The sequence below is a fragment of the Leiobunum rupestre genome, chromosome 6 (assembly GCF_980474605.1).
Source record: "Leiobunum rupestre chromosome 6, qqLeiRupe1.1.hap1, whole genome shotgun sequence".
NCBI lineage: Eukaryota > Metazoa > Arthropoda > Arachnida > Opiliones > Sclerosomatidae > Leiobunum > Leiobunum rupestre.
In genome coordinates, this window is record NC_143389.1 from 67,573,410 (window position 1) to 67,590,843 (window position 17,434).

The window sequence follows — 17,434 nt, forward strand, 5'->3', positions numbered from 1 at the left end:
TGGGCTTGGCTGGGGTTTACTTTCGCAACCAAACGAATCTCGGTGGCGCTGCGGCGTCGATGTTTTTCCCTATTCCTTGCGTGTAGCGTCTCATGTAGCCGAAATAAATAAAACTGCCTACATCATTCTGTGAATTGATGTTGTCATGTTGACTGTAATAATAAAGCGAGCAACTCGAAAGAAAAAATAATATATTTTCAAAGGCTTACAAACTTTGGGCATAAAGGATTTGATCATTGACGAACTATTGAAGGACATTTTTCGGACTACTTTCCGTAGCAGCTCAGATGGGGTTAGTTCGCGGTTTTACACCAGGGCGCGTTGGCTCCGACATCAGGGGCAAATACAATGTCACGTGACGCGGAAATTGCCACATGCCTCCGTTTTTTTAGTTAGAGACGTAAAGCTCATGTAACTTGCCCCAGAAAACGCACTTTAACACGTGAAGATAAAATCCTCCAATACACGAGTCATACTTTGCCGGTAGTGTTGTAGTAGCTCGTCCATGACTTGACCAATAACCTTATTCCCTTCAATTTTAACCATATAAATCAGAGACGTGACGTCTCTAATTACTGTTTATATAGTGTTTGTTGAAATAATTGAAACTTTTCACCTGTAAACAGAACGTTGTGTATTCGCTAAGCCTTAATATATCAAAAAAGCTACCTGGCTATAAGGAAATACTAGTTGCATACCGTACGGGTGAAAAGTTATTTCAACAAGTACTATATAAACGGTAACTTGCAGGTCCTAGCTCTCGGAAATTTCCTTAAAGATATTTTATTGAAGCGCCTATTTGCAACGATAATAATATAGCACAAACGAAAACATTTGTAAATAGAGGACTACGACCTATTCGCCAACCACAAAACAAATCCTGGTGCCACCACTGATTTTGCTTAGCAGACGAAAATACGGCATTTTATGAGCTTCTCACGTGTAAACTGAAAATGCTAATTAAATTACATTACTTGGAGCGGTAAAAGGAATTCAACACTTCCGTTTAGTTCATTTTATAAAAATAGTTTATTTGAAAATACATTTTGTAGGAATTCGCTAGACCACTAACTTTAAGGAAGTAGTCTAAAGAGATCATCGAGTTCTTTTAAGTAGATCCTTCCCAGATAGAAAAAATACAAAGAAAATTTGTGCGTTTTCTTTAAATATTGTAAATTGACAGCCTCTGAAATATATTGCTACGTACAAAAGTTACAAAGTACACATTTTAAAATGCATTCAACTAAAATTAGAAAAGGAACTTATATATACTGAGTATCTCTTAAATATAGGATTTCGATAGTTTCTTTAACGGGCAATAAAAGAGGCGGTGAGAAAACTTAAGTGGCAGAATCTGCTAGATCACATAATCTAGTTCATAGAAAGTCCGCCTGTGGCGTTGCCGTACAACGCCAAGGTAGTAGATTCGATGTGACGGTGCAGTTTGAGCAGGTTCTGACACGTAGTTTTCCCTACACCACTTATGTTGCAATTTAACGGGTGTTAAAGAGTTCATATTATATTCAAAATATTTGGTACAGAAAAATAATTAAAAATACTTTATACTTCGGAGCAAACTAACCTTGTCCACCCGAAATACCATATATCAAAAATATCTACTTTTTATATGTACAATTTTGATTTAATAAAGATAGAAATTAATGAATCTTTGGATACAAATCTGGCCATTGAGCATTTGTACGTAATCACAAGAAAATATCAAACTATTGGCCTTTCAAGTTGAGCGTTACAAAAACGGTTGTGAGAATACGTAGAATCCACTCGGGGATTGAAAGACATTTTAAACCCGTATTGTGTGACAGAACTGCCATTAAAATTTATGTCTGTCATTGCCAGATCAAAATCACTTTGATGAATGAAAAACGCGTGTTATAAAATAAATTCTCTTTTAAAACAAAAATGATAACCCGTCGTACCATGAGCGACTAAAATTGTATCTCGGAATTTATAAGCGATAAAAGTTTAAGAAGAGTCCGTTTAATTACCGAAGACCTGAACAGGAACCATAGAACGAAGCTTGTTAGTTTCGTTTCTTAAGGCGGCGAGTTCAACGCGTAACTTCAAGTTCTCCCTTTCCAAGTAGGCAGCCCGGATAGCGATCTCGTCTTCTTTGGCCCTCCTGGCGTCGCGGGACCTCTTGGCGGCTTCGTTGTTCTTCCTTCTTCTCTCCCAATAGGCTTCGTCTTTTAGTTCTTCCGGTAGGGACCTATTTCGTTTCCGGTTCGAAAGAGTGTTGGAAAGTTGATGTCCCAGTCCGGAGATGCCCTGCATTGCCACGGCGCCGACGGAGTGCCCGTGGTTCGGGTCGCGGCCTCCATCGTCGCTCGGTGAACCCGTGCTGGTGCCGACGGTGTTGCACATTTTGTCCTCGCTACTCGCGTTACTGATGTCTTCGGGAGCGGCCATTCGAGGGCAATTGATGAGCACCTGAGGAGGCGGAGGCCCGAAGGCGTTGATATTGCAGCCGTCGTTACTATCTCCGTCCGAATTGTCACGTTGACTATTGTCACCGTTCCCGTTACTTTTCAGTCCGACGTGTTTCCTTTTCGCGTCAATTCGCTTGTTTTCTAACATGGTTTGCCTGAAATGCAAGTAAGCGGGATCCGTAACGGACGAAAGTATGTTGCGCGTGGTCATGGTCTCCGGTGACAGAGGAATGGCCGATGGTAAGGCGAAATTGGAATACAAGCCCATGGACACGGCCGCCGTCAGCGGATCTCGCGGGTAAGCTTTAAAAGGACGCGCGTATTTTTGAGGTTTCCGAGAGCCGTGACTCGGTGGACTCACGCTATTTATTAAAGGCCGATTCGAGGAGATGGGTAGCGATTGAACGGTTGTTAGGAGACCGGCGGTATTTAAGGCAGTCTGATCTAGAAGACCCTCTTGATTGTTCGGACGGAAATCTCGGTACAAGGCGGGCAAGCCGAAAACCCCCAGTTGAGACACGCAAGGCATACCAGGCAGAGGCACATCGGTCATTGAGTGGCGTTGAATCGGAGATTGGTCGGGCTCGGAACCGTGCTGGAAGGACGCGTCGTCGCCAGACTGCTCGGAAGGAGAAGAGGGATGTTGGTGGTACTTATCCGTCGTATTGAGTATTTGCCTCGGCGGTTCCGGTTGAGCGGGAGAAGGAGGCGACAGAATTTGCGTCGAAAATATAGTCTGACTAGGAGGTCTCTCGTTCCGTTTCCTCGAGAAGTCCAAAGGCTGATCGCAGTTTCCCGAAAAATAATTGGCAACGTTTTCGGGTTGGGCATTGACGTTTGGCGCAACCGGGTACGAATAGCGCCTGCCCGCGTGGCCCGACACGTACAGAGAGTCGTGCGAAGGCGAGTGTTTGGCACGGAGAAGACTAGAGATGGCGGACACGGTTATTTCCCGGTTCAAAGGAGAACGCTCTCTGTATTCGTCGTCGTTACCCATGTCGACAATTCGGGTTCACGATGCCAATTCTAGTTGCTCATGGATTTCATCTGAAATTAAATAAAATCTTCAATTACATGGTTATATTCGTATTTAGCGTTGTAAACTCAACTGAGCCGTTATTAGTTTGGTCTCAGAACCACTTAAGTCCAACGGTACTAGTAACGCCATACAAAAAATATTGGTCATCTCACGATAGTGAAAAGCTTCGGTGGCGCCATAATTTTTTAAGGTGCCTTTTAAATATAATTATTCACAATAATTCGTAAAATATTTAATATTTCAACTACATAACAATTTAATAGGAACCTTGAAAATTATTAATTAATTATTATTATTATTTAATATTTTAACTAAATACAGGAATCCATACCTCTCCTCGGAACGCATTGTAACCCAGCCACCTGAATTAATGGCTTTAAAAGTCGCTTGATGACTTGGGTATTAGCCTAGATGATAATTATTATTATCACTCTGACGGCTTTGGCCCCGCCTGCGAGAGAAAAAAATCCCCTCTGCGCGCTCCCCTTTCACGTAGTTGTTTGTTAAGTTAACGAAAGCCACGGTCCCACTAGAGCTTAAAACCGAGTTTAGGTCGGTTTGAATGCCAGTTTTGACCGCCGACTATAATTCTTGGTTCACACGTGCGAAATCGCTTCACCTCGGTTCGCTTATAGCCAAGGCTTAACGCCATTTTAAATTATGACCAAATTTTTTAAAATACTAAAATATATCCCAAAACAATTAGTTAATCATGTTTCCTATACATACAGTAATATTATTTGACATTATTTAAAATTTTATTCCCATTGTTTTGGAAAATACGAGCTATTTTACTTCTCCGCCTTGTCGTTTTGAAAGCGATTTTAAGCGAACCGACTTGGACGAGTTGCTCCCGAACCAACACGAAGCGATTTCTCACGTTCGTTTTAAAAACTAGTTATGTCATATGAAGCGATTTTAGGGGTAAGTGTAAACCTAGGTACAGTGACGTCAAAAAAAACCGTTAGCCACATCGAGACGAAAATCTGCCGCGATAAGCATTCCAAGTAGAGGTATGGATTCCTGCTCAATACTAATTTACTAAGCTTTCAAAGCTATTCGATTTTTTTAAACAATTATAGGCGTGTCTACTAGGACAATTTCGCGATGGCAGCGTTCAATAACATTACGTATCCCTTTCGATATAACTGTTCCGAGGATCGACATCTCCAACAATATTGTCTCCTTCAGCCAATCGTTAAGAATGGAGAAACAACGAGGATCATGGAGGAAATTAAGAAGAGCCAGCTCGGCCTTTGAGGGCAGTTTTTAAGAGGAAAGTTATTTCTCACTGCAGACTTATTGGTGGAGCATTTATGATCCTACATTATTTTAAACAATATTCTCTTCACAAAGGCTACCTTAGCTATGTTCAAAAATCAACCTCTTGGCTGGAGATTTAGAAATTACCAAATTCAAAAAGGATATGGAATTATTCTTCCTGTAACTAGGTGCCAAGAAAATGGACGTCCATAATAGGCGAAACTATAAAGTAAATTTGGTATTAACCAACTTGCTAAAATGGGAAAACAAAATCACGTGACTACCATATCACAGCCAACTTCGATTCGGTAACTCGTGTTCCTAGTTGGCCGTGCGACGGTAAAGAAAAAAATATTCCTTCCAAATACTGCAGACAGCTAATTAACTTCCACTTTTCTATTACAAAATGTTCTAAACAATAATAATAATTAGATAATTTAGATGAATCGATCAAAATTTAAACCGCTATTAGCAAAATAAAATAAATAATAGTTCGTAATTCTTAGGATAGATGGCGTTGCCGTTCTCCACAAAGTCACGTGCCTACCATCTTTTCAGCCCCCCTAGACTTTATAGTTCCGCCTATTTATCTCTTACGAGAGAAGGATCCATCTAGGGCTTTAAAATGAAACGAGTATCTTCGCCGGCTGGACGCAGATTCCGTTGGTTGCGAATTCTCGCCAACCGCGGATGTGTACACCGCATCACGGGGTCGTAGTTTACCACTCGTGTTGCTGGTGGTTCGTACAAAATGTCCGCCGGAATTATTTTCCCTGACCAATTTTCAAAATTTTCTATGACCAATTATGTAGAATAAATGAATGGCTTGAGGTACCATTTTCAAATTCCCCGACTTTCCCGTGACTTTTTGGGGCCATTTTCAAATTCCCCGACTTTCTCGCGACTTTTTGGTGCCATTTTCAAATTCACTGACTTTCCCGTGACTTTTTTTAATAATAATAATCAGCTAGGCTAATACCAAAGGCACCACCTTAGGCCCAAGTCATCTAGCGACTTATAAGCCTTTTAAACAGGTGGCCAGGTTACAATGCTTAGGAGGGTGGTGGACCCATTTTCAAATTCCCTGACTTTACCCCGACTTTTTGGAAACATTTTCAAATTCCCTAACTTTCCCCTGACATTTTGGAACCCATTTAAAATTCCTCGACTTTTTCGTACTGTTGGGAACCATTTTAAAATTCTATGACTTTACCCTGACTTTTTGAAACCATTTTAAAATTCCCCTATTTTTGGGAACCATTTTCAAATTCCCTGACTTTCCAATGACTTTTTGAAACTATTTTCAAATTCCCTGACTTTCCCCTGACATTTTGGAACCCATTTAAAATTCCTCGACTTTTCCGTACTGTTGGGAACCATATTAAAATTCTATGACTTTACCCTGACTTTTTGAAACCATTTTCAAATTCCCTGACTTAACCCCGACTTTTTGGACTTATTTTCAAATTCCCTGACTTTACCCAGACTTTTTTTTTTAACCATTTTCAAATTCCCCGACTTTACCCCGACTTTTTGGAAACATTTTCAAATTCCCTGACTTTTACCCCGACTTTTTGAAACAATTTTCAAGTTCCCTGACTTTAACATGACTTTATGCAACTATTTTCAAGTTCTGACCTTTGGGGTTATTTTAAAATTCCCTGATTTTTTTTAACTATTCTCAAATTCCCTAACTTTCCCATGACTTTATGGAACTATTTTCAAATTCCCTGACTTTTACCCCGACGTTTTGGAACAATTTTCAAGTTCCCTGACTTTCCCGTGACTTTTTGGAACTATTTTCAAATTCCCTGACTTTCCCGTGACTTTTTGGAACTATTTTCAAATTCCCTGACCTTAGGAGCCATTTTAAAATTCCCTGATTTTTTGGAACTATTTTCAAATTCCCTGACTTTCCCCTGACATTTTGGAACCAATTTAAAATTCCTCGACTTTTTCGTACTGTTGGGAACCATTTTAAAATTCTATGACTTTACCCTGACTTTTTGAAACCATTTTAAAATTCCCCTATTTTTGGGAACCATTTTCAAATTCCCTGACTTTCCAATGACTTTTTGAAACTATTTTCAAATTCCCTGACTTTCCCCTGACATTTTGGAACCCATTTAAAATTCCTCGACTTTTCCGTACTGTTGGGAACCATATTAAAATTCTATGACTTTACCCTGACTTTTTGAAACCATTTTCAAATTCCCTGACTTAACCCCGACTTTTTGGACTTATTTTCAAATTCCCTGACTTTACCCCGACTTTTTTTTTAACCATTTTCAAATTCCCCGACTTTACCCCGACTTTTTGGAAACATTTTCAAATTCCCTGACTTTTACCCCGACTTTTTGAAACAATTTTCAAGTTCCCTGACTTTAACATGACTTTATGCAACTATTTTCAAGTTCTGACCTTTGGGGTTATTTTAAAATTCCCTGATTTTTTTAACTATTCTCAAATTCCCTAACTTTCCCATGACTTTATGGAACTATTTTCAAATTCCCTGACTTTTACCCCGACGTTTTGGAACAATTTTCAAGTTCCCTGACTTTCCCGTGACTTTTTGGAACTATTTTCAAATTCCCTGACCTTAGGAGCCATTTTAAAATTCCCTGATTTTTTGGAACTATTTTCAAATTCCCTGACTTTCCCCTGACATTTTGGAACCAATTTAAAATTCCTCGACTTTTCCTTACTGTTGGGAACCATTTTAAAATTCTATGACTTTACCCTGACTTTTTGGACCCATTTTCAAATTCCCTGACTATTTGGACCCATATTCAAATTCCCTGACTTTACCCCGACTTTTTGGAACCATTTTCAAATTCCCTGACTTTCCCCTGACATTTTGGATCAAATTTAAAATTCCTCAACTTTTCCTTACTGTTGGGAACCATTTTCAAATTCCCTGACTTTCCCCTGACATTTTGGATCAAATTTAAAATTCCTCAACTTTTCCTTACTGTTGGTAACCATTTTCAAATTCCCTGACTTTAACCCGACTTTTTGGAACCATTTTCAAATTCCCTGACTTTCCCCTGGCATTTGGAACAAATTTAAAATTCCTCGACTTTTCGTTACTGTTGGGAACCATTTTAAAATTTTATGACTTTACCCTGACTTTTTGGACCCATTTTCAAATTCCCTGACTTTAACCCGACTTTTTGGAAACATTTTCAAATTCCTGGACTTTTACTCCGACATTTTGAAAAAAAATTCCAGTTCCCTGACTTTCCCATGACATTTTGAAACCATTTTAAAATTCCCTGACTTTACCCCGACTTTTTGGACCCATTTTCAAATTCCCTGACTTTAATCCGACTATTTGGACCCATATTCAAATTCCCTGACTTTACCCCGACTTTTTGGAACCATTTTAAAATTCCCCGAATTTTGCTGATTGACTACGAACTCTATTACTATTCCTAACCAGGTACAATGTTAATATTACGCTGCGCAGGAATATTTACGAATTTTTCCCCCGTCACCCCGTGTAATAGTTTTAGAAACTCGCTATTTGATGCGTTTACTAAATTATTTCAGTACCAAAATCCCTCGGGGGGGGGGGGGGGACTAAAAAATGGTAATTTTTATCTCCTAGACCGATAGGGTAAGAAATTTCATAATATATCAATCGACAAGAACTATCAATACTTTGGAACCTAATTCAATATCAAATATTGGTTTTCTACGCACGGCAAACACCGAATATTTCAAATATGTTTGAATGAAAAACTGATAAAAGAATACCAAATATATCGAATACCAAGTATTTGGTTTTAGAGTGTCGTGGCGTTTATCTTAGGGCTCCCAGAGTGCTCCGAAAGTTGACGCGTGTCTCATTGGGTTATTTTCAGGAAAATATGATAAAACTTTGTTACGCCTTTATTTCAAATTTTTGCCCAAAATGGCCACAGAAATATTGCTCTTGCAAATATAAGTGTCACTCATTGGGAAATGGTTATCGCGTGAATGATGACGTCACGCGTAAAATCAAGATTAAAAAATCTAATAAAGATTAGAAAATATAATCTCGATTTAAACGAGATTTAATCATTTTAATCAGGATTTAATCATTTTAATTAAATTTAATCATTTTAATCAGGATTTAATCATTTTATTCACGATTAAATCAATAAAATCGGTTGAATCGAGATTTTATAACTAAAATCAAAACTAAAGTACGATAATTTAATATTAATTATTAATATTGATGGTTCTATCGCAATTGTGTTTGCCTCTAATCGCGATTTTATCATACTAATCACGATTTAATCGATTCAATCAGGATTTAGTCATTTTAATCAGATTTAATCATTTAATCATTATTAATCGTGATTTAATCATTTAATCATTATTAATCGTGATTTAATCAACATAATCGTGATTAAATTGAATTTAATCAAAATAATCACGATTAAATCGTATTTAATCTTTTGAGGGGTGCTTCGTTAATCAAGGAGTGACCTGCCCCTCGCTTCATACCAACAGCTCCCTAACTTGTTAACCTCAACAAGTTTTTATGGAAGGGGAAACCGAAGAACTCGGCGGAAAACCCCTTTAAATAGTGGGGGAGATAACTTGCAAACTCAACGCAGGAGTTGTTCAGATTTTTCATCCGGTGCCACAAATTGGGATCGAACCCGGCTCCTCTTGCTGAGAGGTGAAAGACTGAAAGTGCTAAGCAGACCTCCACCCCACCATGATGGTCTTGAAACCCAACCATCAAGAAAAACCCCACCGGTTATTCGACTAGTTTTCCGAAATATTTGAAATACCAAATATTTTAACCCCTTTTCGAATGTTAAATTATTTGATCAGGGAAATCGAATATTCGACAACATTCTCAAGGTTTATTCGAATTGATATTGTATCGAAATATTTGGTGTCTAAGGCGTCTATTCAAACACATTCGATGTGAAATAAATATTTCGGATGGGCCAGCTCATTTCTTAAATACGCTACAAACGTCAGTTTCCATGGACGAAACAATAACAGCCCAATTTTTATTGGGAATTTCTCCTAATTTCCATGATCAAAACTGGCATGATTTAAGTCAACATTTATTCAAATCCCGTACACTCTAGAGAAAAATTATTTTAGAAATCTTGAAAATCTTGAAATTAATTCTCAAATCTCAAAATCAGGGCTCTGCAATCTCAAAATCAGTTTGATTTCTGAAATAACTTTTAAGATTCAAAACCCCGTACGCAAAATTAGCAAATGTCGGACCCCTAGGAAAACGCGTTTTTTACATTCAACAATTACAGTTAAAGTAAAAACATTCCACCCGTAAACCGTGGATATTACTCAAAAACATTACTTGTAGCGTATGCTCTACAAGAAATTGCCATAGACGAATTAGTAGAAGAATCAGCAATCCATAATTCAAAAATTTAGTAGTCTGTGTTGGTTTCTTTTTCACTAATTGGTCAGAAAAAAATAAATTTCATCATTCCGATAACACAGTTTACACTCGGAAATTATTAGTCGATCTAAATTAAATCTATGAAATTCCTATAAATCTCAAATTCATAAAATAATTTAGCTCTAGAAATGAGGAGACTGTTAGTAATAATTACGCGATTAATTATTATTAGTCATTATGTTACATATGATTAGAAATGTATTGCTGTATTAATCACCTTACGCTACTGATGTTAGTAGATTGAAACATGCACCTTCCCAGGCTCTCACTGATTTTTCAAAATAGGTTTTGGAAGAAAACACCTAGTGTTCCAAAACCTAGTGCGGGGCGAAATTCATCGTATAGCGGGATTCTAAAACTATCACAGACGGAAAATGATTAATAAATATTCCTTAGCAAGTTAGCAGTGTATTTTCACATTTTTCATGGTTAGGAAAAGTAGTACGCGCGGTAAATTTTGAGCCGTGATGCGGTGTACACATTTGTGGTTTGACGGGAAATTCCCGCCCAATGTTAATCCGCGTCGAGCCTGCGAAGATGTATGTTTCTTTTTTATGGCCTAGATGGATACTTCTAAAACCGGGTTGCCACAGTTTTTTTCACATTCAAATTCCCTGACTTTTCCAGATTTTCCCCGACTAATTTTGTGCCAAAATTTCCTATTTTTTCATCAATAAATTAGAAAGATTTCCAATTTGCAACCGAAATTAAATTCTGACATTTTCCTGATTTTTAGACAATTCCCAGATTTTTAGACTAATTTTTAGATAATTCCCTGATTTTTAGACTAATTTTTAGATAATTCCCTGATTTTTAGACTAATTTTTAGATAATTCCCTGATATTTAGACTAATTTTTAAAATTCTAATTTTTAGACTAATTTTTTTAATTCAGATTATTTTTTAAATTCTGATATTCAGATTAATTTTTTAAATTCTGATATTCAGATTAATTTTTTAAATTCTGATATTCAGATTAATTTTTTAAATTCTGATTTTTAGACTAATTTTTTAAATTCTGATTTTTAGACTAATTTTTTAAATCCTGATATTTAGACTAATTTTTTAAATCCTGATATTTAGACTAATTTTTAAAATTCAGATATTTAGACAATTTTTGAAATTCAGATTTTTAGACAATTTTTGAAATTCAGATTTTTAGACAATTTTTGAAATTCAGATTTTTAGACAATTTTTGAAATTCAGATTTTTAGACAATTTTTGAAATTCAGATTTTTAGACAATTTTTGAAATTCAGATTTTTAGACAATTTTTGAAATTCAGATTTTTAGACAATTTTTGAAATTCAGATTTTTAGACAATTTTTGAAATTCAGATTTTTAGACAATTTTTGAAATTCAGATTTTTAGACAATTTTTGAAATTCAGATTTTTAGACAATTTTTGAAATTCAGATTTTTAGACAATTTTTGAAATTCAGATTTTTAGACAATTTTTGAAATTCAGATTTTTAGACTAATTTTTGAAATTAAGATATTTAGACTAATTTTTAAAATTCAGATATTTAGACTAATTTTTAAAATTCAGATATTTAGACTAATTTTTAAAATTCAGATATTTAGACTAATTTTAAAATATTCCTGATTTTTAGACTAATTCAAAAATATTCCTGATTTTTAGACTAATTTTAAAATATTCCTGATTTTTAGACTAATTTTAAAATATTCCTGATTTTTAGACTAATTTTAAAATATTCCTGATTTTTAGACTAATTTTAAAATATTCCGGATTTTTAGACTAATTTTAAAATATTCCTGATTTTTAGACTAATTTTAAAATATTCCTGATTTTTAGACTAATTTTAAAATATTCCTGATTTTTAGACTAATTTTAAAAATATTCCTGATTTTTAGACTAATTTTAAAAATATTCCTGACTTCATGAAAAGTCTAAATTTCAGGCAGTTTCCAACCGTAGACCGGTTTCGCCCTTTTGGGGCTCATCAGTACTGTGTAGGAAACTTCTGATATCAGTAAATCTAATATACATCCAGTGTGCCCTATATGAGAGCAGGAATTTCAGGTTCTCCAGGTACTGTGGCAACCCTGTCATATGATATTTAAAGCATTACTTCCAATAAAACTTGTTAAATAACACTAGTATTTAAAAGGCTTCCAAAACCGCTGCTTTTGGGAAATAGAAATAACGAGAATAATCTTCATCGAGTATTTATTTAGGGTTTATAAGAGTCATTTTGTGGAATTATGTGAAAGTCGACTAAATAAATTTAAGTTAATAAGAAAAACCTATGTGGTCCGAGATTCGCGTTTGTTCGAAGACCTATTAGTACGAGTTATTGGTAAGTTTTTTAATAGCTTCAAATTTGTTTTGGATTTAGCTTTTTAGTACTTATTCGCGTATTTTGTTCCCGCTAACCATTCCACTTATTCTCGATTCGCGACCGAAACGAGTCTAGATGGCGACGCCACGCTCTGCCGAGGTAGAGCCTATGACCTCGCGTGCTGTAAACCTTCTGTGCCCAATAGGCGCTCAAATAAAACATAAATCGCCAAGAAGTAATATTTCCGAGAGACAAGACCGGCAAGTCACAGTTTATATAGTGTTTGTTGAAATAATGGAAATTTTTCACCTGTAAACAGAACGTCGTGTTTTTGCTAAGCCTTAATAGGCCTTTATTAAAAGGTGGGTAAAAATGTCGACCCTCGCAGCGATATTTGAATTTATATGAAAATGAATTTCCTGTCTTGCGTAGTTTCGTGTTTCCGGTTTAAAATCGTCTGCGTTTCAGACGTCGTGTAACGAAATAGCAGTTTCTTATTGGTCTTTCACATAAATTCAAATTTTGCTGGGAGGGTCGTCATTTTTACCCACCTTTTAATAAAGGCCTATATGTCAAAAAAGATACCTGATAAAAAAGAAACACATGTTGCATACCGTATAGGTGGGAAGTTCCCATTATTTAAAAAACCACGATATAAACCGTAACTTGCGGGTCCTGGCTCTCAGAAATATTAATTCTTAGCTTAGCGATTTCCTTTGAAGATGTTTTATTTAAGCTCCTATTAAGCTAGGTCGACACTCCTATACGTTTCTCATTTAAACGTTAGTTTTTACACGGGTTAAAGTCCATTAAATAAAGTAGAAGTTGTATAATTATAATACTCTGCGATGGCTCTCTGACGACGTTATCATTTGACTATTTTGAATTTTAGCTTCCTTTGTCATTAATAGATGGCACTACGTCTCTCCACTAAAGTTTTTTTTTGATAAATTGGATATATTAATGGCTATCTCTAATAACAGGCGCCTTTTCATAATACAGGTGGCAATGAGCGAGCCGACAGTTGCTCAAATGACGTATCTGTACTCGATCGACTTCTAGCGGCGTTTCTCTCGGGAGCTACTTGCAAAGCCAGCGGCGGCGATCGGAAAACATTTCTGTGGGGGCATGGGCCATTATTATTTTATCCAAAGATTCATATACTTAAAACTTAAGCAAGAAAATGTACAGCTCTTAAATTTGTATTGCTATATTTTTTTAAAAGCGTTCTTTCTTATATCTTATACGAAAAATACCTGTGTGGCTTTTTTGGCCACATACTTTACGAAGGTATTTTAGCTAAAATAGGGTACACGACGCGGCGATTTTCTGCTTGGACGAATCTATCGAAATCAATTTTACGCTTATATCATCTTAATGCTACTCGCATCTGCAATCTCAAAATAACTTCGGTAAAAAGACGGAATTCGGACCCAAATAAAGGCAGTGAGATTATAAATTTCATTTCTGTGGGGGCTCTGCCCTCGTTGGTTTTTCCCTAGGGATCGCCGTCACTGTCCTTAGCAATTGTCGGTGAAATAATTATTGAAATCAGTGGCGTAGCCAGGGGGCACAGGGGGACATGCCCCCCCCCGAAACGTATGGTTGTACGTACAATTTTTTTTACAATGGTGTACCCCCCCCCAAACAAAATCCTGGCTAAGCCACTGATTGAAATATTACAAATTATAAATAATTGCAAAATAATACCTCCTGAATTATTAAGAGTCCTAATTGAGCAAATGTTCAATTAATTTAGGCTATTTGAACATTATGTTTTAGAAATTAGTCGATTTTTAAAAGATACTGAAATATGTTTACAACACAATCGCCAAGGCTTAACGAGTTTAAATAGTGGGGATTGGGGAAATTCCCGGTGAAAACCATAGAAATGAGACTAGAAGCAGGATTAGATTGTGGTGAGATGTACGAGTTAGAAGGCTGCCATGAGAGTGGAATCGCCAGCATTCTTTGTAGGAGCACGCCATCTATTTTAAAAAATATTAAAGTTTACATTTTTTTAATAGATGGCGCACTCCTTCTTGGATTAGTAGCGATTCCACTCTCAATGCAGCCTTCTCGCTTGCCCGACTTCCTTGAGATTACCGGATAGCGCAATGGTTCTAGTTTTATATCTATTTCTATGGTGAAAACCTGACGTCGTCTACTCTTGACTTCTGTAGTGTTATGTTAAACTACACCGTTTGTAGGTTCTGTTTGTTGACGACACGACGATTTTCGACGGAAATGTTTCCCAATAGACGCTTCAACAAATCATCCTCCCAGGAAATCGCCAAGAAGTGATATTTCCGAGAGCCAGGACCTGCAAGTTACTGTTTATATAGTGCATGTTAAAATATTGGAAATTTTTCGCCTTTACGGCTGCAACAAGCATTCCCCGTGACGTTCCCTTTTAACCAGGTAGCTTTTTTGACTTATTAAGGCTTGGCAAAAACACGACTTTCTGTTTACAGGTGCAAAGTTCCCATTATTTCCACAAGCACTATATAAACCATATCTTGCGTATCCTGGCTCTCGGAAAAATTACTTCTGGGCGATTTCCTGGGAGGATGATTTATTTAAGCGCCTATTTTAAACTCGTTAATAATTGCCGAGTGTATTGTTTCATTATACTTAAAAATCGACTAATTTCTAATAATAATGTTCAAATAATACACATCCAGGATGCTCTATATAGGTGAGCAGTCCATTTCAATATTATGAAATGTTTCACCAATTTTTGACACGGAGGTCGCTATACAACAGACATCTTTTACGCTCGGACTTCCGTTTAAATCCAACGTTAAGATAGTTATATCTAATTAAATATTTTTGCGTGAGATTCCAACTCGCTACCTGAGAGCAAAAGTGGTATTTTTTCGCAAATTATTGAGAAATTGTAATATTTAAATAATAATTGAAAATAATTAAATGTAGAAGATAATGAATACGCCACAGAAAGTTAATTGCTGTTAACTTCTAGGCCAAGTTAAATTAAGTTCCAGTTAAGTTGGTATTCGTTGCTAACAAAGTTTACCAGGTCCCGGTGGTCGCTAACTTAATTGGGCGCAAACTGTTTACAACACGCGTTCACCTGACACGTTTTCTATCGCGGGCTTTACCTCTCTATTGTTTAGAACATATCGCCAAGTGACTCGCCTGAATTGGGTAGAATTGGCAAAATCTTATTATCTCTAAAAGCTTACATTTCTAGCCATCCATAGTAATAGCAATTAAGTTCTACGATAATAATAATAATTATTATTATTTTTCATTATAATTATAGATTCTTAGCTATTTAAAAAAAAAGGTTGCTTAAAAAATTCGCTTTAAAACACGGTCGCTAAATTAGGCATTGTTTTACTATGATATTCCAAATTGTATAAAAGGGTCGTAAGGTAGTAGTAGCAATTAAGGTTTATTTGTAAATGTATATAATTATTATGTGTATTAATTTATTTCATTATAACTATAGATTACTATTTATTAAGGTTTCTAAAGATAAATTACCGGTTAAAAATTCAGTCGCTAAGTTAGGCAATCATATCTATAATAAAAGAAACACTCGGATATTCAAATTGTCCTATGTTATTTAAAAAAAGGGTAAGTTAACTTTTAATTAAGATCAAAAGCTAATCGATTTAAACATACCTCTTAAATTAGTTTATTAAGAAGACTGGTCTATTTCTCTTCCGTGACACGATGTTTTTATCCTTGTAACGTACCTCTCGGCGGCAGTACCGCTAAAAACTTTCCATGTTATTACGGTGTTGCGAGGAAATTCCGACTGGCAAACCACGTCACTTTGGAGGCTATATTGAAAGGACGCACTTACCCTTTGCGCTCTACGAAACGCGCGTTGTCGTAATCAGTGGGTGTAGATGAAAAATTGATCACCAGCCAATGAAATCGCCAAACCAACTTCACGTTAGGTGATGTTGGCGGTGTTAGGCCCCCTTCCTTCCCCCCGGGATCCAGTGAACAAAAAAGGGGGATATCTTTTTCCCCAGGCGAGGGGATAGGCCCGCGCGATCTTGCTCGGGGATAAAATTTGGGCTCGAAAATTTTCTGAGCCACGTTTCAAGGTTTCTCTCTTCCCCTCTTTATCAACTCTTTGGGTACAAGATTGCGGCAGTAGAGGGGCGGGGGGTGAAGTACTACCGACCCTATTGCCAACCGAATGAGCTTATGGTTTCGCGATACGAGGGGATCCGACATAAAATATTGCGTCTTTTTGATAAATATTTTGATTGTCCGAAGTTTTTGCGCTAAAACCTATACGACTGACAATTGATACACAAATACAGGTGATAATAGACACAAATACCGGTGATAATAGACACAAATACCGGTGATAATAGACGGGTTGAGCTGCCTCTTCAAAACGTGCAGGGGGAACTTGTACGAGAGTTTAGTTTGCGCACAATAATTAAAGCTACGTTTAAATATCTACAATATTCTCGGCTTCTACTACAGATTTAACCTGTCCAATTTCAAACCACCCTACAGAATTTAAAACAAACCTTAAACGGGCGCTCGTCTGAATTTAAGCAATTTCGCGTGCTACTCTCCAGAATTTGATTGGTCGGATCTCTGTTACGGTCTGTTATCTCGAGGATGGGTCACGTGACAGTTTCCAAATGATTCTGTTTAATATGAAGAAAAAATTGTGTTTACGTCATCTGAAATGCTCGCATGAAAATATTAATATCTAGGTGGTATTCACGAAACGTTTAGACAAGATGGCGGCCATGTCTCGAAGGAAGAAAGTGACGATGACGTCATAATTTCAAGATCAATTCTGAAATTGGAGTTTTGTCAAAATGCGGGAAATTAGAAAATCTTATTTTGAAATTTTAAAAATAGCAATCACTCAAATGTAAACTGTATGGACATCCACATCAAAAGTTTAATTTATATATTTCCGAGACAAAAATTATAACATAAG

General features: G+C 36.5%; 1 protein-coding gene across 1 annotated transcript; it reads right to left on the reverse strand.

Annotated features, from left to right (window-relative positions):
• Positions 1 to 1,020: 1,020 nt before the first annotated feature.
• On the reverse strand, positions 1,021 to 16,763 carry LOC149943249 (uncharacterized). The gene is made up of 2 exons (XM_090178737.1): positions 16,138 to 16,763; positions 1,021 to 3,494 (listed from the first exon to the last, which is right to left on the reverse strand). Exon 2 carries the CDS (start codon positions 3,442 to 3,444, stop codon positions 1,999 to 2,001), a length of 1,446 nt encoding a protein of 481 aa, XP_090034863.1. The 5' UTR covers positions 3,445 to 3,494; positions 16,138 to 16,763; the 3' UTR covers positions 1,021 to 1,998.
• Between the last annotated feature and the right edge of the window lie 671 nt (positions 16,764 to 17,434).

Coding starts and splice junctions, on each gene's coding strand:
- LOC149943249 (XM_090178737.1), bottom strand. CDS start 3,444: ATGGGTAACGACGACGAATACAGAGAGCGTTCTCCTTTGAACCGGGAA.